Source organism: Ixodes scapularis, unplaced genomic scaffold (assembly GCF_016920785.2).
Source record: "Ixodes scapularis isolate PalLabHiFi unplaced genomic scaffold, ASM1692078v2 PGA_scaffold11__112_contigs__length_91849675, whole genome shotgun sequence".
Lineage (NCBI taxonomy): Eukaryota > Metazoa > Arthropoda > Arachnida > Ixodida > Ixodidae > Ixodes > Ixodes scapularis.
The window spans coordinates 72,088,902-72,113,436 of record NW_024609837.1 but is presented as its reverse complement, the minus strand read 5'-3'; the positions used below and the strand labels follow the sequence as shown (position 1 = coordinate 72,113,436).

Sequence of the window (24,535 nt, the reverse complement as noted above, 5' to 3'; positions counted from 1 at the left end):
AGGTTGTAGGTTGAGGAAGCTTTTGGGGACAACAACAGCGTCTTTTTTAATTGGAAATGACAATTTAAACTAAACGGTGCATTTTCCGAATACTCGAGGCTGGAATAAATAAAGAATGTCAGGAAAAAGTATAAATATTCCAAATTACGGTACTATTGTTACGCATATTTTGGGCAGTTCAATACATCTTATACAGGCAACTGGGGGCAGTTCGGCCGTTTTTCCTGCTACCATACAAACTAATTTCTAGTCATTGTGCCTCTTTAAAAAAAATATGCCTGCACACGTGTATGAACCATATCAATATTTCACGAAGAAGCTACATTTAACTAAAACAATCCTGTTCCACGAGCATTGCAAAGGCCTTCAGAGTCAGAACCAAGGCTTTTAAAACGTCTGCGAACCAGCGCATGCAGAGCGGCACGCGGAGAGTTGGGGTCGCGAGCTAATTTGCCGACCACACAGAGGCCCTTGATATCAATGTCATTTGAAATGCCTGTAAAGCGGGGTGTAATATTCTCCTAAATCATGAACATGCAAGGAACAGAATTCCAGCGTCTGGAACACAAACGCCTCCGCTTCACCGACCGCTCTCAAGATTGCCTTGTGTCGTGTGGACGGACGGGAATAAGGTTCATCGGCCGAATTGCCTCCGCCGATTGTTTTCGGGATTTGTAACCCAATTATAAAGGTAATTGTGACAAGCAGGCTTATAAAATATACGAAAGCACGTCAATATCGGCCGAACCTAGCGTCTTGTGCACCGGGTAAACGAGGTCCCGCTCCTCGAAGTGCTTGCGGCACACACCGCCGAGCCAGGGAACCGGTGCAGGGACGCGAGCCGGATGCGAGATCGCGAAGTGGAGTCCTTCCCCTGACGTCACGGTACACCTCACCCAATCAGGGCGCGGCGACCGCAGCGACGCTTGTGTTCGCTCTCGGGGCTAATAGGCGACGGCGGGATACACAGGGTGCAGCTACACGTTCTCATTACTCTGCATATACCGCGTTGTCTCGCCTTGTGATGCCATGTACCCCCGCGGATAATTTGAGTTGAAATACCCGATCCCGCCTTTTTTTACATCTGTGACTCCGAGAAAACTTATTATCTCTCACTTTCTCCAAACGTACGAAGTATGAGACCCTAACTTCACGTTCTGTTCCTAGATCGAACCACATGTGTTTCAAAGAAATGTAGATGCACCGAAGACGCCCGAAGGACTGTCTCAGCTCTTATTTCCGCGATTGCACCTCCTGTTGTACTAGTTTCAACGATAGGCCCAGGGTATCAACCTTGCTAATGACAACAAATTCTATCATGTCACTTTATTACAAGGAAGGTAAGGTTCTATGATTATTCAGATGCACGCATCCTCACGACATATTTGCTTTTTTATTTTGTTGCTGCGGCAGTGTATCTATTAAATTGCAATTTTATTTCATCTGCGCAAAAAGTTTAGATGACGGGGTGGGCAAAACGCCAATTGTTGGCTTGACGAGGCGCCTCCCTTCGTTTGCTCAGCAGTGGCGTGCAGACTGGGGCAAAATAGATGCAAATAAAATAAAAATGGTACTTCCACTCAAAGTAATATGCAAAAAATTGCACAACAACTGCAAATATAAAATACAAAGCACCTTTGTTTACACGCAACTGCTATGACAAAAGAATATTTTCAGCGAAACAAACAAGCAAACAAAAAACACCCGACGTACAAAGAACAATTAAAACTTTAATTTAGAGTGGCCTTTGTGTTCGTTAAATGAACGCAAGAAAATCACCCAACATACAAAAAAAACAATTAAAACGTCAATTTAGAGTGCCCCTTGTGTGCGACAAACGGCTACAGCAAACGGCAGTCGCACTCATACTTTTGTTTTCGGATAGAATATATTTATAGTAAACATTGTGGCGAGAAACAAGTGACTAAAGAAGCAGCCGGGGACCATAGACAACGCACATGTGAGTCGGTCGAGGATTTTGCTCAAAAGCCAAACTTTAAGGGCCTGGAAAGCTTAGCTCTTTGGGCCTGGAGAGGGAAACAAGGAGGAAGAACAACAAATCTTCAAACGCAGCTAGATGACTGGTGCGCGACCGAAAAAAAAAACCGTCTGACACTGGTATCGAACCAGGGACCTCACCATTTCCAGTGGAGCGCTCTACCAACTCAGCTAACCAAGAGTTTTTTTTTTTCTTTATTGCCTGCTTGGACAGATTCTTTTACAATACACACAAAAATGAAAGGCTAAAACACTTCAGCCGTACGAAGGCCGTGGCGGTTAAAGGCGTTTAAAACTGGCCAGCTGATCCAACAGTGGTAACCAGTCTGGAGGCTTGGCGAGGGCGCGATAAACTTCTCTTACATAGACAATGTTTTCAATCAAGTTTTCACGCACAGTGCGAACATTCACGTCTGCCTGTCGTAAACTCATTCTCGTCTTCCACATACTGTGGAGACTCAATAACATAATCATATCATACGGAATTTCATCTTCATTTTTCACAGCGAGACAACGAATACCGCGTGGGTTGACAGGTAAATCTTTTTTGAGGGTGCGCTGGAGGATGTCCCAGTGGAACACATAGTCCCAACATTCGATAAACACGTGTTCTACGGTTTCGGCTTTTTTACACAATAAACAATTGGTGGACCAAAGGACGAATAAACCTTTTTCCTCCAGCCAAGTTTTCACCGGAAGAACGCCACAATGTAATTGAAAGAAAAAGGTTTCAACACATGGCCTGACCGGCATTCTTTTCACTCTTTTTAGTACGTCTAAACCACTGCCGACACAGTATAATGATCTATACAATGGTATAGGAAACAAAACATCGACTAAATCTTTATACAATTTTTTTTCTTGAAACTGTAGCTAAATATTCCATAGAAAAACGGACTTTCAACATGCGGAAAGACCATAAAACTTCTTTCATGTACCTACGAACACTTGCGCCTATTACAACACCGGATGACACAACAAATTCAGGCAGAAAACTTTGCAGGCGAACTTGAATTACAGCACATAAGAAGGGGTCGTTTTGATCCCTAAGAAACATAAATCTCGAAACAATTTGCCGTATAAATAAATGTGCTAGCCCTAGTCCGCCACTTCGCACTGAACGAAAAAGATTTGTGCGGGCACAGCGCTCCCAATTTGAGTTCCATATGAAAACAGCAAGAACTCTGTGGAACTTCTGCACATTGGCCCGAGACATATAGAGTACTTGTAAGACATACCAAATCTTCGCAATCAAAAAAACATGACACACAGTGGAACGCGCGAAAATAGACAAATCCTTCCCCCTCCACCCTTCCGCCTTTGTTCTAACGTTCTGAGTCTCTTCCTTCCAGTATGAAGTACTGTCACGATAATGCACTAACGGCACACCTAGATACTTGGTGGGTAAACTCTCCCACCTAACATTCATAAAAACATTTGGTTTTCTATCCCAATCACCGTGCCAAAACCCTACCGTTTTGTCCCAATTAATGACACTCCCGGTTTTCGCACAAAAAGAAGAGGCAACTTTGACAATTTCGCGAATACTTTCTTGAACCACGCAAAGAGCCGCAAGATCATCCGCATACGACAGGACTTTTACTTCATTCGTGTTTAGCTTAAAACCACGTACTTTATCGTTCCGAAGAAGTCTCAAACAAAACGGTTCTAAAAATATAGCCAAAAGTAAGGGCGAAAGTGGGCAACCTTGCCTAACTGAACAACGTATCTCAATGCTTTCGGTAACTCTCTTATTTACAACTAAACTTGTAATGCAATTTTTATAAGCCATCTTCGAACCTTCCAACAGAACGTACCCTACATTGGCGTGTTCCAAGATACGAAAAAGTATTCGGTGCGAAACACGATCGAACGCTTTCTCAAAGTCGAGTTGCAACATTGCTACTCGGCCTTGAAAGGCGTCGCAGCATTCTAAAACGCTTCTAGCTACATGTATATTCGTGCAAATCGTACGGCTTTTTATGCCGCACGTCTGATGAGGCCCTACGAGTACTTTAATAACCCTTTGTAATCTTTTAGCTAAAATCTTCATATAAATTTTATAATCAACGTTTGTTAAAGTAATCGGTCTGTAAGATCCCACTGACAAGAGTTTCACCAAATCATTGTACTTAGGGATAAGCACAGTGTACGTCCTAAGAAAAGATAGTGGTAACATCTGCTTCTGATAGGCTTCGGTCACTACCTCATACAGCGCAGGCACCACCGCATGCTTAAAAGACTTGTAAAAATCGGCACCAAGGCCATCCGGCCCTGGGGTCTTTCCACTCGTCAGCTCATCGATGGCCGCTTCGATTTCCGGCACGGTGATAGGCACCTCTAGGCTGTCGCACACGTGCTGTTCTAGCTGGGGCATCAAAAACAAAAAATCCGCATCGAACCCGTCGCCTACTGACGCGATTGGCCCCAACCGATTTCGATAATGCTCCACAAAAGCCCTTTCAATAACCGCCTTGTCACGCGTCACCGTGGTTCCGTAGCAGATTTCCCTGATATCGTTACGTTGCGCGTAACTTTTTTCGTCGCATAGTGCGCGCTTCGTCGGAGCTTCACCCATCCACAGCTTGTCGCTTCGTGCCCTTACTATCGCTCCTCTGTATTTCTCGACATCGATCAGTTCCAATTTACTTTTACATTCTTTTATTTCGCGCATAACTTCACCGGGATTTGCGCTCTCTAGTGTTACAAAACCGTTTAACTGACGCCGTAAAACATCCTCTTCTTTCTTTTTCTGATAGTTAAGGGTGCTGCTTCTCTCGATTGCAGCCGTCTTTACTTCTTCTTTAAAAATATCCCAACGAACAGCCCACAGTGCATTATCGTTACCATATAAATTTTCAAAAAGTTTACTCACCCTTCCTCTAAAAGGTTCATCCGTAAGAATACTACTGTTGAGCTTCCATAGTGCCCAGTCCCATTTAGGTGATTTTGTCTTATTGCCAAGACTAAACATGACTAACGCATGATCAGTGAAAGACATGTGCTTAACAGAGTAATCGCTACAAAGAGGTAAAAGATCAAGAGAGGCATAGACCCTATCCAGTCTCGCATGACTCCGGCCTTGAAAATGCGTGAACTGTACATTTCCCTGATTCATACAGGCCGCCACGTCCTCTAAGCAATGCTCCGAAACAAGGTCATTCAAAGAAAGGGAACTCGCGTCTCGAACAGGAGCATGACTCGCTCGATCTTGTGGCCTACAAACGCAGTTAAAATCACCAAGAAAAATAATTACCCGCTCGCAATCGGGATACGTGCTCAGGCTTTCAAAAAACACTTTGCGTTCACCTTCGCGATTCGGCGCGTAGACAAAGAAAACGCGCCAATCAGCGTTAGAAAAAGAAAAATCGCAGTAAACAAATCGCCCGGAACCACAAGAATGCACGGCTGTTTCTACCACTCCAATTGACCGCCGAATAAACAAACAACAGCCGGCGGAAAACCCAACAGCATGCGACACGCAAACGTTAAAAAAATTCTGAAAAATTCGCACCATACGGTCAGTCTGTTCCTGGCTTTCAATTTTGGTTTCTTGAACGCAATAATATCAAGCTCGTCTCAGAAAATAAACGGCTCAACTGGCACTGCCTACGCCTGGCTGACAGGCCACGAACATTAATCGTGGCCACGCGTAAGGCTGCCTCGAGACGTATTGCCATTCAGAGGGAGGGAGACCGTATGGTGCCTACCTTAAGTTCTGAGAAGTTGGCCGTCCGACGTGCGGACTTCGACGTCCGAAAGCCACCGGCCACGCCAGGTTGGGGGGATGGTTGCGCTCCTTTCTGGTCCTTCACAGGAATGTTCTGTTTGACAGGGAGCCGTCTTCTCCAGAGGGGCGCTGCCTTGGAGGGTGGCTCTTCCTGGCTCGTCACGTTAGGGACCCCGCTTCCGTCGTCCCGCGTCCGCTTTGAGGCTGCACCGCTTGCCGAAGAGTCCTGGTCTTCCATGGGCGATTCCCCTGACAAGTCAGGGGCGGCGACGTCGCTCGTGCCGGCTGCCGTGTTCCCACGTCTCGACGCCTCGACGGACGGAACGTCCGGAGACTCGGCCCGGCCAGCCGTTCCAGCAACCGGCGCGGCATTGACATCGGACGGCTCCGCGACACCCTCGGGAGCGGTCGCTACGCTCGCCGTTGACGTAGCCGGGGTCGCAGCCTACTCAGCCTCGTCCTCATTCATCAGCAGCTCCGTGGACTCCTCAGTGACCTTGCTGGAGGCCGCACGGGCGTACGTCTTGACGCAGTCCCGGGCCTCGTGTCCAAAGGCGCGACACTCTGTGCACCGGGGAGCCCGGCAGTCGCGGCGAATATGCCCCGTGCGACGGCAACGGAGACATATTGGCGCCCGCCCGGGAACTACGATCAAAACGTTGCCTCCGCTGACACGGAGCTGGTGCGGGAGGCTCTCGAGGGCGACGCCCTCCTTGAGGGCCAGGCGTATAACGACGGTAGTGGAGTCGACGTCAACGAAGCCGTCGACCTTCCACTTCTCTCGGGAAACCTCCTTCACCTCCCCGAAAGGCTCGAAGGCTCGCCGTATCGAGTCCACCGGCGCGTCAAAGGAAACCCAGTGGAGCTTGACGCGAAGCTCCCTCCGTTTGGGGTCGACCGGCTGACACGTCTTCCCCTTCACCTGAAGACTCCCGGCTTGCAGCAGCTTCGCCTTGGCCTCCGGCGTCCGCAACTTGAGCAGCCAGACGTGGCTCATCTGGTAGGCTCCCAGACCCGCCACGTCTGACAAGACGCCCACCTGTTTCAACGGGTCCCGGAAGTCTTCGAGGCGGTACGGTCTCCCTTCGAGGTCAGCGTGAAGGACCACGGTGGGTTTCGCCGCTTCACCGGTGGGCAATGTCGGCAGCTGCAGACGATGCTCCTTCAAAACGGGGGCAACGTTATCACCGCGGCCGATAACGGCCGCCGCCGCTGGCGAGGAGCGATGCATGACACGTCCGTTCGCTATCGCGTCCGGAAGTCTCACACTAGCCCGAACACTAGCCAGCTAACCAAGAGTTATACGTCTGTAGAGCAAACAAGGGGAAAAAGGACAAACACAAATCAGGTGCGCGACCAAAAAATCCCGCCTGATAATGGTATCGAACCAGCGACCTCTCCATTTACAGTGGAGCGCTCTACCAACTGAGCTAACCATGACGTCAGTAGGGCAAACGGGTTTTATCAACTGCCATCAGTCTAGCACCAACAAGGATCAACGGCTTACATTTTTAAGGTTATGATGATAATGCAATTAAATGCAAAGCTGCAAGCAAGCTGGCAAGAATGACGAAAATAATCCCCGGAGTAGGGGACAAAGAATAGACGCAACTCTCCAAACACATCTAGGTGAATGATACGCTACCGAAAATATCATCGCGGTCCTGGTATTGAACCAGGGATTGATTTCGTCATTCTTGTTCAGCTCGTTTGCACCTTTGCATTTAATTGCATTGCCATCATGACTCTAACTAGATTATTTGTTTTTCAAAGATGAATAATATATTGTCCATATAAATACTACTTTGGCACCGAGACATAAAATTACAACAAATAATCAACACGTAAATCATCTCTCCAACCAATAAGAGCCTAAAAATGGAACGTACTCATAGCTACGTTCCAGGGTGGGGCTGGCTACTTCCACCTAAGCTGCGTCTAACAAAGTAAATATTGCACAAAAAAAATGTTTACGTGGAAAAAAATATAAAAAAATACATGTGTCTCAAATAAAAAAAAATATTTTATTTCAGTGCGTCTTTAAGTACAGACACAGCCGACGCTACGGGCTGGAGGGGTCAATTCGACATGGTCATGTTTCTGCACTATTGGGTTCGAATGAAATGCGAACACTGGAGCGCAGAATTGTGGCTGTGGGGTGGACAGAAGTAGCCAAAAAGCAAGTAAAAAAGAGCGAAATGTAGACATTTTAATTATTTTTTCACTAATCATGTCCCCACCATATTTCTAAAAAGAACTATGTCATAAAGCATCTAAAAATTAGGCTCTGTGCAAACAAGAAAAAGTAGGAAAAAATGTGGCTCTGTGCACCCGCAATCAACGTGAAAAAATGCTATTACATCATTTGCTGAAGAATTTCAATCGGCACGTCAAATGTCGAGGATTTTTTTTTTTTTTTTTTTTTTTTGCAGTCACAGTCCCAATTTTAGTCTCAAAATGGCCACAAGGACGTCGACCTTTGTTCGGTTCCTTAATTAACGAAACTTGAGAGAACACGCGCTCGGAATCCGCGTTCTATATTGGAAATGATAAGATATTGAGAGCACCTCCTAAGTGGTGAAAAAAAAATGGTAGTCGCCAGAAAGGCATTTGTAAGCGGCCGCTCCGTGCCAAAAGTTTAGGCGGGTCGTATGGTCCAAGGTGCTTAAACAGACTGCAGGTGCAGGATTCCTGATTCGAGCTCATAAAAAGGACATCCAAAAAGGTGAAGTGGAAGTCTCAAGATTTCTGCGCGGCTCTTGGCGCTCTCTGTGTCTTCTGAATTGGTGGAATTTTGCCTTCGAAGTGCGGACGGACCATATGGTAGCCGTCGTTGCCGCTGAACTGCCACTTGTTTCAAGAAATGAAAGAAGCGTTCTCGGTGATTCCTCTGATCTTCGAGGGGAAGTTTCGATTTTCAAGCTCCTGAGAGCGCCCCACCGTCTGCAACATTGCTTTCAGACAACTTGTTGACACGCTTTACGGCATGGAGGACAGATGCAAGGAAGACTAGGTATGCGTAGTTCCTTGGGTGACGAAACATCACGCGCAAAACAAATAAATTGGCTAATAAAGACCGATTTTTACGAAGCTAAGGCTTTTGTTCGTCTTAGCGTTGTGGTTGACCCCTCGTTCAGTATTGTGATGACCAGAAAGGGCAAGGTCTTCCTTAGCATTCTTCTAAAGCTCGTCCTAATTTAAAAGGGATTTGTGACCTGTCTGCCTCTTTGTAAACACAGACATTTATTTGGCTACAAAATCGCCAGAATTTACGTCAAAAATTAGCCAAAAAGTAACCACAAAACCCGCCTGGTCCGGGTACCCGGACCAGGCGGGTTTTTTCGGTCGCGCACCAGTCACCTAGCTGTGTTTGGAGTTTTGCGTTTGTCCTTTGTCCCTCTTATTCCCGTTCTCCAGGGATTATTATCGTCATTCTTGTCCAGCTCGCTTGCTGCTTTGCATTTGGTTGCATTATAATCATAATTACTGAGCCTATCGCGCTAACCCAGGCGCTCACCCGTGTCAGCCGCTGCACCTAGCACTCCAGTGCAATGCGGTGAACATCGAAAAGCGCGCTGGTGAGAGACGGCACGAAGGTACGCGGCAGACATGATAATTAGGTGATCTCATCAGAGGTACAAGACCCTGGTTCTGTCTTATCACGGTAGCCGCCATTCTAGAATTTAGCAACGTTTCCTCGCAACTTTTAGCTTCTTACATCGCCGAAATAGTCTGGACATTTAGACGATATCGGCGATCAATCCGCCAGCGCATCAACCAACCATCGTGGTTGACGAGCAATACTTCGTTTCACCATAGAGTAATATACACAAGGTAAAGAGCGGACACTGCCATAGGCCCCAGCGGCCCAGATAGAGCAGTGACAACTAGCGCTCTTAGCGGACGGTATTAAACACAATCTGGTTCCGGTTCCGGTCAAGTTAGTTTCGGTTTCGGCATTTTTGTTTCGGTTTTTTGGTACCCTTCTCCTTCTCTTTTTCTCTCTTTCTTTCCTTCTCGCCTCCCTCCTCGCTAGGCTCTCGGGAGCTCCTTGGCTCCGGAGCCAATGATTCTTTTTTTTTTGTGTTGTTTTCATGTTATAAGTTTTGCAATATACGATATAAGTTTTACAAAATGTGTAATGTGTCGAATAAAAGTTCAACTTATTGAACACATTGAAGTACATAATCGCCACATTGACTCCTGGCTGGTGGAGCATTTTGGGAGGTTTTGGGGTCAACAACAGTAAGTGGTTTGAAAACATTTTATTGGACCACATTCATATGTACATTATTTACTTCAGAAGCTCTGTATGTTTTATAAGAAATAGATAATCACAAAAATAAATGAGTATGAAGGAGTTCGGCATATCGTACACTTTGTAATAGATTTTTAGCGGAGTCAAGTTTACAAAAGCTTTCCACAGGGAACATGCTGAATGATCCATTCACCTTCACGCCGACTCGGGCACGGTAAGTAAGTGCAGAAATAAACAAGACATCGCTATCATTACCAGGCGAAGCACACACCGGATAGTACAAATTCCAAATTACCGGCTAATATAAAACACACGAAATGGCATAGCCTGAAACTCGCTGCGGGTGAGCCATTACAAAAAAAAAACAAAAAAACAATGAGAACTCTATTCGGAATCTGACAAGATTCAACCATAGATATTCAACCATGATTCAACGTCCCTAAACATTCCCCGAAATACATTTGTTCAGGACAGGAGTATTACTTCAGAAAAAAAAACGTCCAAAAAAATATAGACGGGTACAGAAGTGGACACATTTTCTTCCAAACATCCATGCCTCTATAAACTATTTTCTATAGAAATTCTGCAGAAAGTGGATAAATATTTGTGTAAGGGGGCCGTGATACACATTTCCTGGAAATAAAGAAAACACATGTTTGGAGTGCAAGCTACACTGCCCAATTAATAATCAATTTCTGTTTTTGATTTGGCAACCGCCTCTGTTAATACGCTATTAAGCTATTAACAGTTAAACTTATCAAGTTGCTTACTAGCAACCGAAGAGTGTAACCGAACTTTGTCCAAGTTCCGGTTAAGGAACCGAACATGCCAACACAGGCGTATTCGGCAAAACATTTTTAAAAACCTTTTGTGACACTCCTCTGAGCAAAGGCTGAAACCACCCAGCTCTGAGAGTGTGTGATACAAGGCAGCACACACTCCTCGAACATGCGCTACACTCTCTATTACGGCAAGAAAGTGATTTTCTAGTTTCTGAATAAAGTTAAAGGCAGCCTGTGATGGTACTACTAGGTTTCCGAAGAGTTTCCCAGGCACGTGGTATGCTTTAAGCATAAGAAAATACTGGTGAGGCCTGGTCAAGTTGTCAGACTCATCCTTTAGCAGCTTAGAACAGCCACAGCTGCGGGTTGTCTGTTCAAGGAAAAGTTTGATCAAATAGCCTCCAACGTAGTAAGTGCACGAGTCGTCAATTATATTAGACCTGATGTCTGATGCCAGCTCAGAAATATCTTCTAGTGGCGGGAAGTTATCAACTGGAAAACATTCCACATTGTCTGCAATGGAACTTTCATGGTGCGAAAATATTGGCAACTCCTTGAGGAGGTCAGCCTTTTCATCCTCTACATTTCCATTGTTAGAGAGTCTGAACAGTTTTTTTTATCCCGATGTGTTTCAGTCCCGAGGTGAACTGATTCACATTTGGGTTTGTATTGCAGCCCAGCATTTGTCTTATTGCCCCAAAAATGTTCTCCAGTGGGTCTTGCTGCAGGCGTCGAGTAAGTAAGAATTTAAAGTCATAGCTGTTTGAAAGCTCATCCCAGAGCATGAGGACACTCCTTATTGTAACTTGCCACCCTATGGTGGTTTGTGGCCGCCTCCTACTTTGGAACTTCCATGTTGAAATCCATGCGAGTTGTTGGTGAAGGAAATCGAGTATCTCAGATTCTCCTTTCAAAATTGCATGACGCAACTTCTGCGCCGTCTTCTTGAATTGCGAGCTATTTAAACAATCAAAAAGTCTGTCCATTCTATCACAAAAATAGGCTGTAGCCATGGCTGCCTCAGGAAGCTCCTTGGCATAAACAAGGGATAGAATGGCAAGACAGACTGAGGCACTCAGGACCTGTGTGGCACGCTTTACTTTCATGTTACTCAAAGGTTTTTGAAAAATGTGCCTCTCAGTAAGTTTTGGAGCCAATCGCAACCTCATCTCATGAGTAGAACGATAAAGTTCAACAATATGGGACCATTCAATGACCTCATCCCCAATGCAAAGTTTGTGGGCTTGGAGATTGTTTCTTGTTGTTTTGATGAGGTGCGGAACATCAAAGATAAAGTAAACACGTTCGTTGTCGACTTCAAAAAATGGCTTATCAGCAGATACACCAAGTTGGTTGGCTAAGCTTACGTTTGAAGCCCCCTGATCACAGACCACGGCCTTCACAGTGAAGTCAACAGTCTTAAGCTCTGGAATGAGAGAAATCAGGAGGCTCCGGATAACAGAAGACGGTGTTGAAGTGTGCCCAACAGTGTATGCGAGGGGCTGAACCCACCTCCTGGAAATTCCAGAGAGCACAACAACCAGGGCTCTATCTGCAATGGTCGAGGTTCGTTCAACACCGTCATCTGTAAATCCATGGATAATGTCGTGTGCAGGGTCGTATGTCAAGTTCTTCTTCAAAACAATCTCATCAAAAATCAAGGTGCAGACACGATCACGTGCATTCCAAGACCGCGTTTGAGATTCGATGGAGGACATGACACCAGGTATAATACCAGGAGTCATTTTTACGTTCGACAGCCACCTACGCAGTGAACGCTGAGTGGGAAGCGTTAAATGTAACGATAGAAAACGGTATGCCTGTGGGCCATGAAAGTTCAGATGCAAAGCAAACTTCTTGAGCCACAGTGGAAACCGTTTTCCTCGTCCCTTGCGCCCTAATTTTACATGTGACGAGATAAGTCCGAAAACCTCGTCTGTCACAAACGGACGCACCATTTCAAGTGCTTCGGCAGCTGTTTGAGGCATTTGCTTATGTTGCTTGCGCAGTCTTGATATTGTCTTTCTGTAACTGGAAACCTTTGCTTGTAGGCGTTTTATGACGTCCCTGGGCCTCCTTGAGAGCTTGGCGGAAGCAGGTGTTGAACGACCAGAGCCTGCCAAAACAATACCGAAAGCACATAAGTCAGGCTACACAAAAATGATTAAAGTAGAACCCGACAGAAACGATACCGCCTAATACCGACCACTTACCCATGCTGCAATATGTGCACCCTTCCCCCCCCCCCCCCCCCCCCACCACTTTCGAAACGTTTGCGAAATAAACAGACTTAAAAACCCACCCACCTAACATAAATGCTCATCCGCTTCAGCTGCTTCTCCAAGCACACCAATGTAAAAGGTGAAGCTCGACACGTGCACGGGCCTCCAAAGTGGTGACCCCCCTTCCCCCCAACCTTTGGCTGTTCTGCAATTTTGCTTTCGGGCATAAGAAGCATACATCTCTGCGTTTTTCATGATTATCTCCAAATTGTGAGTGGGCATTTGCTCCGCATGTTCTGTTACCACTGTTTATACACAAATGGCTGCTATCAGAAAAAAAAAAATTAAACTAGCTTTTAGTCTTTCAGCTGCAATAATTTCACCACAAAAACTGTATTAACATAAATTGATGAATCTTTCAAATATTGAATAATCGCGTAGTCAATCACTACATTCAACAGGGTCATCCAAAATGAGAACTGTATGTAACAGGATTGGCAAATTACTACAGTAAGCACAGATTACTAGGAAACCACCCCTTTTCAGAGCATTTCACGGTGCCACACTTCAAAGCTTATGTTCCCCGTCACCTAGAGCCCTGTAGTGATGTTCCAAGTTATTAAGGCCAGCACGAAAATGAAGTGACAAATAATGTCACCTAATTTGAAGCAATGTGCATACTAAATGCAGAGGTACTTAACACAATTTTGCAGTGCTTAAATCTGTAGAGAAGTCTATTTATACTCACAGGTTCCAGATGATTCAGAATAGCCAACAGACGAAGATGGAGTGCTGTGGTCCAAAAGCTGGCCAGGAGAGCTGGCCATCCCCATTTGCTCTGGAAAATGTGTCACTGTTAAATACGAATGTTTGCATAAACCCAATTTGTGTAGGAGATTTATTTTACCACAGGCCGCTATGGAATGTGACGCGCTGGTACCCTCCAGTGAAATACCACAGGGGCTTGTCGCCATTGGTTGTTCTGAAAAACGGTTGCTTGTCAGATATGAGCAGCTGTTTTAAAAGAAATGATCTCACCATGAGCAGCTGCCAAAGTTGACGTTCCACTGCCCTCCAATCGAACATCCCTGGGGCTTGGTTCCGCCATCGGCTTTTCTGAAAAGGGCTTCCTTGTCAGATATGAGCCGCTCATTTAAAATAATCTCACCAGAAGCTGCTGTGGGATGCGACGCTCTGCTTCCCTCCAATGGAACGTCACAGGGACATGTCGCCACCGGTTCTTCTGACAAATGTTTGGTTGTCAGCTATGAGCAGCTGTTTTAAAAGAAATGATCTCACCATGAACAGCTGCCAAGGGTGACGTTCCGCTGCTTTCCATTGGAACATTTTTCTGGGCTTGGTGCCGCCATCGGCCCTTCTGAACGACATTTGCTTGTCAGGTATGAGCCCCTGTTTTAAAATAAATGATCTCACCACGAGCAGCTGTTGAAGGTGACATTCCACTGCCCTCCAAGGGAACATTACCGGGGCTTGGTGCCGCCAGCGGTTGTTCTGAAAAACGGTTGCTTGTCAGATATGAGCAGCAGTTTTAAAAGAAATGATCTCACTATGAGCAGCTCCCAAAGGTGACGTTCCACTACCCTCCAATGGAACATTCCCGGGGCTTGGTGCCACCATCGGTCCTTCTGAAAGATGTTTGCTTGTCAGGTATGAGCCCCTGTTTTAAAATAAATGATCTCACCATGAGCAGCTGTTGAAGGCGACGTTCTGCTGCCCTCCAATCGAACATCCCCGGGGCTTGGTTCCGCTATTGGCTTTTCTGAAAAGGGATTCCTTGTCCGATATGAGCCGCCAATTAAAAATAAATAATCTCACCATAAGCTGCTGTGGGATGCGACATTCTGTTTCCCTCCAATGGAACGTCACAGGGCCATGTTGTTGCCACCGGTTCTTCTGAAAAATTTTGGCTTCTCAGATATGAATACCTGCTTATAAAGCTTCTGATGGAGAATTCCTGCTACAGGCGAATGATAGGTTAGTAGTGTTACCTTTCAAAGGAACAGAAAATATTCAGCACTCTGAAAGGGCATTGAAATCCCTTAGTGATGAAAATTAATGTCGAGCAATATTAATCAATGGCGAAACACAGGATCCGGCGGGTCTTGAAAAGGCACTTAGGAATCTCGGAATATCTTAAATTTTAACGGCCCGGTATGCTAATGTATGAGAACATAACAGCATGGGCAACTAAAGCTAACCTTGTAAACATGAGTGTCAGGAAGATGACTCAGACGGCATGAGTCCTCTTGTCGAATTGGATATGAACAGGGGAACGTTGACCTGTCTTATCTTTCATTTATATCACTATTGTATGCTACAAACCTAGGATGCCCTGTAAGAAGTCATACTGCACTGGCAGAACTGCCCTTCTTGATTGCAGGACACAAATTACTGTATTTCAATGCAGCTGACCTTGTGCTTTAAAACAATTTTCCAACAAACTGGGACGGATATTGGTTATGGGCAACAGTATGCGCAGGGACATTACAGGGATAATGTACAAAAATGCTAAATGAATTAGATAAAACATTTAAGCACAAACTAATAATAAAAACTAATTAAATCAGATTAAAACTTTTGAGACTGTCAAGCATCGATGACAGCATGCTGGCAGCTCGCATCAGTGACGTAGAGTTGGTGCTGCCTAAAAGCAAAATATAACAGAACTCCGTACAGACTGCAAATAAAGATTATGTTACCTTGGGCTGTTACAGATGGCCTAAGCATTTGCGGCCGAACCGTAGGAATAGCCGTTTTGGTCAGCCTTGTCTTCCCAGGATCCAAAAAGTCCTTGGCTGTGAAATGCTCAGTACACAGGCGATACCCCTCATAGAGCTCCTTGGCTGTCTTTCCTAGGAGCTCAGGACGTCTGGCGTACTGTAGCCATGCTTTTGACCTGCAGAACATTGTATATACCACCAAGGTTACACATACTGTAAGGGTCAAATAAACTCCAAATATATGAGCCTCAATTGTTTTTAATGTTTCACTGCCGTCTGGTATGGCACCTCTCAGCAAAGTGTTCACGTTCTGAAGAGTTTGTTTTTCTTCTTCATGCTACTGTACAGTGCAATACAGCTAAACAAACAGATTGCATACCCACCAGGGTATGCAATCAATTTAGGTCCGAGGCAAGATAACCTTAAAATGCTGAAAGATATTGGTGTCCATAAACCAAAGTGACATGGAAGAAATCGTTTTTGCTATAGTTTGTTGCAACCTAAGACCGAAGGGCGAGGGTAAGACGGGCCGGGGAGGAGGGAGCAGACGGAACGCTGGAGAAGAAAGGGGAAACCTCCTTCTCTCCTTAGCGTTTCGTGTTCCGTCTGCTTCCTCCTCCCCGGCCCGTCTTACCCTCGCCCTTCGTTCTTAGGTTGCAACGGACCATAGTTCTCATTTCAAAATGTTATGCTTCGATCAAATGTTGTAAGGACTGCCTTAGAATCTAGACGTACCTTGGGTCACGTGGAATTCGAAAAAACTTGACATGTGGCTTCTTCTTTGTTTTCCCATTGTTGGCACACCAGACCACGCAGCAGTAACTTCCGTAGGACATAATCTGGGCCAGCGGGGGAGGGAGAGTTTAACATCTACTGAAGCCTAGCCAATGGCGCGTTCCTTTAGTTCAACGTAGCACAATAGCGGCTGGTGAAAAAATAAACTGATGGAGATTTAAACAATGTCACAAGATATTGCCATGACGCAATGTTACAATAAACCCATGACACGTATTAACACAGACGGGTGAAAGAAATATTGTGAAGTTTGTGGAGTTTACGCAACCTTCATGCATCATAATCGAACGCAGTGTCTAGAGTGCCATGCCACAGCACTCCAACCAAGTGTTCAAGTGACGTCTGACTGGTTTTACCCAACGTTCGAATGTCATCCTTAAGAGTAAAACAGGAATTTAAGCATAGTACAGCGGTACGGCCAAAATAAGTAAGACTAATCTACCTCTACTGTTTCTGGTAAATTGGCCGTCAATATTTTGAATTTTGCTTTCTTACATAGAAAATAATGTCAGCGAACCATAGACCTAAATTTCGAGCTCCATTTGGTGATGTAGCGATGTAGTGGGAACCATGTTTGAATAGTCCTCCGTACATTCTCAGAGTGTCCGAAAGTTCCATGGATGTCCTATCCTGGATGTCCCGTGGACGTCCATAGGATATATATGCTGCTTGGGAGCTTTATTAAATATCTAAATTTGATACTGCGTCTCGCAGTTTTTTCCCCCGAAATTCTATGCATGTGTTTGTCGTCGTAACTGCAGCATACTGCAGCTCGTATGGCGGTACACACAAGTCATGTAGCTCGCTTGAGCGACGTTCGCTGGTTCGCTTCTTTTGCACGTACTTTATGTGATAAATCAAAGCAGCGACGCGCCATTGAAAGAATGCATGTCAAAATATCAATATGACTCAATGTACACCTTGCCCCGAATTCGTCGCACTGCGAACGACTGTCGACCCAGCTTTAGTCAGTGAATTAACTTCAATCTATGACGGCATAAGTCCTCTCAACAGCAATCCACAGATGTCTGATGGCACTTGAACACGCATGAACAAAGCTCTGCCCGAGGGGCGTCGGACGGCAACCCAGACTCAGCAAATTCAAAAGCCAGTTTTACAACACAGTCGAGAGACAAATGAGCAAAACGACTTACCTTTTGTTTAAAAATCTAGGTCCAGGCAGCCCGACGGAAACACGAGAAGCTCAAGCCATATCAAGCCGCTCAGCTCTACAAACTCACGCCGAGCATGAGAGCACGCGGCGGTCATTCGTCACTTTGTTTCAAGCAAAGTCGACCGAACACGCTGTAGCATAAAACGGAGAAGAACGGCACGGACGGCACGGACGGTACGGCACGGACGAACGAAGCACGGACCGCACGGACGAGCAGAGGTGACGACGTGCAAGCAGACAGGCCATGGCAGGCGCCATTCATCACGTGGTTTTTGTGACGTATTTGATTAACATTATTTAGTCGTTTTAAGTACTTTAAAAAACTCTAAAGCATAAAAATTTAGAAAATAAATACTTTTTCAGAGAGAAAGCTGTAATTAATATTAACCAAATTACGGAAAAGCGCCACGTAGCGGAGGGTATGAATCCTACTATCTGGGCCGCGAATCGGCTTCAGTGTCCTCTCTTTACGTTTACTATATTACTCTATGGTTTCACCTTATTTTAAAGCGCAGTCGCTGCCACAAGCCAATGTGACCAACAGGCGTCCAAGCACGGCATTATGTCATTCGCCTATCTTCATGTGCGTTGGCTTTTATCGACTAAACGAATCAGGGGCAGAAAATGTTTCGTGACTTGCGCTTTTAATGTGTGTTTGTGGTTGTATGTTTTCGAGCCTTCGACTGAACCTTGACCTAAGATAAAACAAACTATACGGTGAAGAGAGATGCCGTGAAATATGTATCTCTGCCATTTTTATTTCCCTCATTTTCTCTAAATATTTTTCAACAAATATTATCGTTTTTTTTTTTTTTTTTTGCTTTGCCTATTTTTGCGCGAATTCTAGAGAAACAGAGAAAAGCTCACGGGAGAAAAGCTCACCAGAGAAAATGCTCACCGGAGAAAAGCTCACCGCAAAACCGGTGGATACGGGGGAAAGCTCACTGGCCCTTTAAAGGATACGGGAAAAAGCTCACCGATTTGTAAGTAATTTGTAAGATTCTTAAAAAGAAAAATTTTATTTATTGTAATATTTGTGAAGTTTATGGGTATATTGCTCCCAAATTAAAAATTTATTGTGAGTGTTTTTTTGTGGTTTACTGTTTAGGCAACGAAAGCCTAACTGAAAACTTTATCAGCTTAAAAAACAGGAAAAAAATGGAAAACTGAATAATGTCTGTTTAAAACTGAAAAAGCAAAACTGTGAATTCCAAAAATCCGAATGTGCATGCGCAACAACGCGGTTCCTGAAATTTTCTTTGGAGCTTTTGTAAATATTTGAAAACAAGATAGAACGACCAGTAGAATATTGAGATATCTTTCTTCCACGGACATGGACTTTTCCAGCCGTTCGTGCTAGTTTTTCCATACGTTGCTTTTGTGTGATAGTGGCCTTCTATGGCAAACTACCGATGACATTCAGAGCTGGACATTGTCACCTTTGTTACTCGTTACCTATAAAAGAACTTGTCTTCTGTAAGGTAGCGAATTGGGCGAGTTGGTAAACATTATTCATCATAAAAACAGCCTAAACGACGAAAACGGAGTGATGACAACGAACACGACAAAACGAGGCCGTTTTCGCAACTAAAGTTTTATTAGTGAAGAAATCAAAACAAGAAGAAAACAGCGTAATTGACACTGATCACTACAAGAAACACCTACTCATCTATCAGGCACCAGGCAATTTTCACAGCTGAATCGGTTCACACACCGCTATCTATATCAACTTATAAAAAAAAAAACTCTGACAGAGCTACAGACGGTGGACTGTCTAGCTGTCAACGAATGGTTGTGTTTCATACACGTGTCTCATGTTCCGGTTTTACAATTGTGGCGTGATTAAGACAAAATGGGTGATCAGGAATTTCTGGGGAATTAGTAAATATGCCCATTCATCTTCAAGAATATTAAGAGAAAGAGGACAATTATTTTTGATGAACCTGTCCTATGCACAATTTGTTTGTCACTTATTTAGTGTGGTGTTCCGTGCTCGGAAGACTCCTGCCATTTCGAAGCTTTCGTGCGAAGAACTGTTTTCGAAAGCTGGACATACTTAAATAAATTATTAAATAAATGATTTAAAAAATTAACTAAGCCACCTTTAGAAGGCCAAATTTGAGAAACAAATCAACAGCCACCAATGCACGGGACTTACCAGAGCATCGCAGTTTACAATAAATACTGGAGCGATTTTCCTCGAGTAACTTTACCATATGGTAGAGGCACGTGTGCGAGCACAGTCCTTCTCTGAAAGGCTGCTTCTTCCCGAGCACACAGGTGCGCTGCGGCGAAGCGAGATTGCGATGTTTACCGTCACGTGCGAATCTCCTCCGCACAGTTCGAAGCCCAACTGACGAGTACTGTCCATGTTTGATGCAATTATCAAACTGTATAGCCCGTTATTCGAAGCAATACCGAGCTCTTGAAGATTCGAACAGGCCTACCGCAACATGAAAGGAAGAGGCCTGACAAGTCCCGAACGAGGCATTGGCATTACAAGACACAAAAAAATCGGATTTCTCACATTTTCAAAAATTATGTTATGCACGTCTAGAGAGCAGAAAATTAAGTCTGCCTCAATGGGCGTCTGCTGTCCCGGCTGTAGACAAGAGCTTTAGCCAGTGCAGTACCACTGCTAGCCTGGGATCTTCAATTTGCAACACACAGTGGTGATACACGACCGCATGCCGGTACCAAAAATCATCCAAATGGAAATGGCCATGGGTGGGGATTGAACCAACAATCCCCGGGTTATGCAATGCAGGTTTACGGCCCACATGCTCCGAACTACATCATGGTTTTGGAGAAATGCAATACAATGTCCGGGGGTAAGCACTTTGGCACATACCTTGTTACGACAGTTGAGAACTAATTGAAAGCAGCAAAAAACGCGTTCTTCAGGCAGAGCAAGTCGGCCGCAAAAAGAGAGAAAGCCAAGGTACGAATGAACAAACGTTTAATTGCGACTCTGTACAGTAAATATTCAGGGCGACGGTTCGAGACCATCGAATAATTTCCAAGGGTCACATACCACCACAAGACTTTTGAAAAGGATGCCCACAAAAACGAACACTTTGAGCAAAATCGCGGTTAACGTCTAACGGGGACACGAAGACGGGGCCGGCTATGCGATTTGTTTTTCTTCGAGAAGCGCAAACGTGTTTTGTGAGAGTAAAAATATTGGACACTCTGAAAAACTCTGATAATAGTATATAACAAACTTGATGTAGCAGATCTTTGCACGGTTAAATAAGACTCAAGTGCAGGCTAGGGGTAGGCATGGCAGTGAAACCTGGCACCATAAGTTTAGCTTTGTTAAAACAAATGCTACCCACCAAAAGGAACAATACCAGAAACATATTTTAAGACAAACTAGTTCGCTGGGATCCAAGACAAAGGAAAAAAGCGATGGAAAAGACAACACAACTAAACGAAGACAAATGCAGCACAAGTGAGCTCTTACTCTACAGTTTGTTTCACCTATGATAGATTGCAGCCCATGCTACGAGCCATACCAGTCAACCCAGCATTCAATTTGGTCCAATATCTCGTAGCACCTGCCCCAAGACAAAACAGAAAAAAAAACTTGACACATTTTATTTTAGGCGGACAAACTAAATGGGACCTTGAACAGTCCAAAAAGGTTTCCCTTGAGGGCTTAAACCGTTTCGCTATACTAAGAAGCTTGTAGAAAACTCTAGCGGACAAAACATCGAGCAGTTCACACAAACTAACGAGAAACTTCGACAAAATGTATTTAGGGTGTAAACTCACTGCCGTGATCGCGGAGAAGGTGAAATGGTATTTGTGTTAGCAGTGCGATTACCTCGGCAATTATTAACATGATCGACTGCGTACAAGTGTGCACGCCTGAGAACACTGCAAATGCTAAAATCACGAGTGGCGGGAAATGATCGACAAGATCCACGCGGCCTTGACGAAGAAAATCTAGAGACAAACCCCGAACAACCTATGTTAGCCTTTCCTAGCTGCGACATTGCTTTTGATTAGCATACACATTCAACAACTGGTGCCAGCTCCAAACTGTTCACATGCAGCAATTTCAGTTGGGCCGTTTAAACAACAAGCATAAATATGATACTCCGATGCAGCGTACGGTAAATTCAAATATAACGACAAAAAAAGGTAATTATTTTTTGTTTGCGAGGTCAAACAAACGGATGACATCTCCGAGCAAAACCACCACCAGAACAACCATAATTAAATATTCCAGACCACTCGCTCGCATTCTAATAAACTGCAGGACAAAGTCGCGTGTGTCGTATAACAAGTTAACCACTGTCGCACATGTGAAAAAATACAAAAAAAAGCCTTCTGCTTTTTTGGAAAAAGGTACCTCACAGGTACATCTGGCAAATGAAGAAATATGATTCAAAGGGTACTTATCTTGATCTTAGTACGACACCGGGGTCGACTTGTTCAAAACAAACTGGCCAAAATTTTTATTATTGCCAGAGCTTCACAAACCGCTGCCAGGGCTGCAGAATAATTTGCAGAAGAATGTAGCCTCTTGAAAGAAAAAGTGCAATTTCTTTCAAATTTTTACGAAAAAGAACTTCCCCTCGTTTACCTCGACCAAACTGCCCCCCCTCCTCCTCCCTTATACCTACTGCAGTAATTTTGCAACTACACTCTTTTTCTAAAGCAATAAAGGTTTAAAAACTGCAGGCTTTGATCTCAAAAACAGGAAAAGTTTGGAAAAACCATTCCAAACACCATGCAGGGTTCACTGCAAGTTAACGGATTCCCTTCCCCACAAAACTAAACGAACAAGCACAACACTACAAACAAGACGGTCACTTTAATGTAACGGGATGTAGGTTACATATATTATGAATCTATAGCAAAGAAATCACGCAAAAAAAGAGGTTAGAGAGTGAAGTTAACAAGTTACCACAAATGCTTTGGACAGTTGATGTGGTGACACAATACGACTTTTTTTCCGTTCTCCTATTGTGATAAATGCGAAAACGGGAATGGCGAAACAAGCACGCCGGAAATAAATACGCCACCAAAAAGGTTTGGGACAGCGCGGACGTCTTGAATTTTTGATGTTCGAATAAGAAATAAAGGATGGAAAATTTTAGTCAGAAAAAACATGGATCAAGAGAGAAGTAAAGAGAAAGACAAAACGGAATATAACAAATAATATGTAACACTAAGTTTCCGCACTTCTAATAACTTTTTGGTATCTTTACATCACGCAGCAGTGGTTGGGGTCGTTGGTATCCTGCAGAGACCGTAAAAAAAGCAAACGTCAACGTGTAAAAAAGAAATCTCACACAATCTTTTGCTACGACAGACTGCCACGACTAGAGTGCCTCGGAGTTCTTGGGATAGGGGCACTCTGTATAACCGGAAACCAAACGCCACCAGAACCCTGGCCAAAGTAAAACCTAGTGCCAAGAAATGCAACCTCTCAAGCAAGCAGAGCAATAAAAAAGGTTTAAAAATGTTGCAATTCAGTATGTCCTATATCGCGGCACGAACATTGGGGCTCCCCATAGCCACTCATAGCCCGAGAAATGCAGAATTTCGCTCATTATACTCTAGCCTTTCGCAAGAATATAATTTTAGAGAAAAAAGCACAGTCACCATATATCAGTAACGTTGCAGCAAACTTTGGTTTGATGACCACTGTTGGGTATAACAGGCCCTACAATGTTCGTTAATTTTAAGGCGTGTAACGAGCCTTCGCAACACCAATGCGTTTTCATAGCAAGGACAAAAACCTTAACACAACAATCTCGCCAAGCGTTCGGCACATCCGCGACGCCGCAACAACTTTAGTTCGCGGGAGGCAGACGGCAGTACAGGAGAGGGCTCCTGTCGTGTCGACGCTGCGCACGTACAGAGTTCCGGCGCAGCTGTCATACGTCCAGAGACTAAGGTCCCCTCAACACGGAATAGTCAAACAGTCCGGCGAGATTGTTCTATTACAGTAAAAGCTCGTTAATCAGAATTTTGAGGGGGCTGCTAAACCGGTTCAACGATACGAACTTCAAGCTGATGAAAATCGACGAAGAGAAAAGAGCCACATCCGGCGTTGGGTAGACTCGGGAATGCTCTCCATCGCCAGAGGTGTGCAAAGTTCGCTGTTGCGGAGACAATTGCCAATGTAGCCAGCACAAATCAAAATAACCAAAGCCTGCAAACAGACTCGTCTAACCTCCACGTAATTTTATCGCGGCCGGATAGCACGAGCTCGGCAATTGGGCCCGAGCAATATCTCGCTGTGATTACGTCAATATGCAAGAACACGAGATTTCAACATTGTAGGTTATGTTTGATTATTCCTCCAAGACTGGGCTTAAACATTTGACACTGGAGGAGCCCCTCTTGGTTCTGTCATTGAAGGAGCGTTAAACCACTTACTACGGTGGTCAATTGTGATAAACTCAATATACGCGCATTAAGCATCCTAAGAAAAAAACACATCACAATCGTGTGTAGGAGATGCCTTCAAATTGGTATCAAAGGTCAATTACCTCGGAACTGCCGCATACACCAGAGGGCATTGTCGGAGGAAAAAAGCCCCTCTTCTCGTCCGATGGCTGTCTCTGGTATCTGCAATAGTTCCAGGAAATTCATTCTTTAATACCGATTTTAGTAGAGAAATCATCAAGCACGAATGTGACGCTTGGTTTCTTACGAGCTAATAGACTGGTTAGCGCCATACATAGACTATCGCAGAGCGTGATTTAGTGCACATTTAATGCAATGAAGCAGTAAACAAAATTACAGTGTGAACAATACGTACACTTCTCATAGTCACGTATTAATCGGTTGCTTGGGTCTGGCGAAATAACTC

General features: G+C 44.5%; 1 protein-coding gene, 2 long non-coding RNA genes and 1 other non-coding gene across 4 annotated transcripts; all 4 read right to left on the bottom strand.

The window, feature by feature from the left end:
* Nucleotides 1–7,095: 7,095 nt before the first annotated feature.
* Trnay-gua lies at nucleotides 7,096–7,169 on the bottom strand. The gene has a single exon. It is a non-coding gene; the product is annotated as a tRNA-Tyr (tRNA).
* A 3,522-nt stretch (nucleotides 7,170–10,691) lies between these two features.
* LOC120839152 lies at nucleotides 10,692–13,958 on the bottom strand. The gene is made up of 3 exons (XM_040209391.2): nucleotides 13,898–13,958; nucleotides 13,739–13,828; nucleotides 10,692–12,884 (listed from the first exon to the last, which is right to left on the bottom strand). Exons 2-3 carry the CDS (start codon nucleotides 13,821–13,823, stop codon nucleotides 11,362–11,364), a joined length of 1,608 nt encoding a protein of 535 aa, XP_040065325.2. The 5' UTR covers nucleotides 13,824–13,828; nucleotides 13,898–13,958; the 3' UTR covers nucleotides 10,692–11,361.
* A 111-nt stretch (nucleotides 13,959–14,069) lies between these two features.
* LOC121835151 lies at nucleotides 14,070–14,336 on the bottom strand. The gene is made up of 3 exons (XR_006077498.1): nucleotides 14,290–14,336; nucleotides 14,159–14,233; nucleotides 14,070–14,106 (listed from the first exon to the last, which is right to left on the bottom strand). It is a non-coding gene; the product is annotated as an uncharacterized LOC121835151 (long non-coding RNA).
* Nucleotides 14,337–15,824: 1,488 nt separating this feature from the next.
* LOC120839150 lies at nucleotides 15,825–17,890 on the bottom strand. The gene is made up of 3 exons (XR_005715270.1): nucleotides 17,681–17,890; nucleotides 16,467–16,570; nucleotides 15,825–15,907 (listed from the first exon to the last, which is right to left on the bottom strand). It is a non-coding gene; the product is annotated as an uncharacterized LOC120839150 (long non-coding RNA).
* Nucleotides 17,891–24,535: the final 6,645 nt, after the last annotated feature.

Excerpts from the sequence above, each read along its gene's own strand:
- LOC120839152 (XM_040209391.2), bottom strand. The coding sequence starts at position 13,823 with ATGGGGATGGCCAGCTCTCCTGGCCAGCTTTTGGACCACAGCACTCCA. Across the intron at positions 12,885-13,738 it reads TTCTGAATCATCTGGAACCT|GCTCTGGTCGTTCAACACCT; the intron begins GTGAGTATAAAT and ends TTGTTTTGGCAG.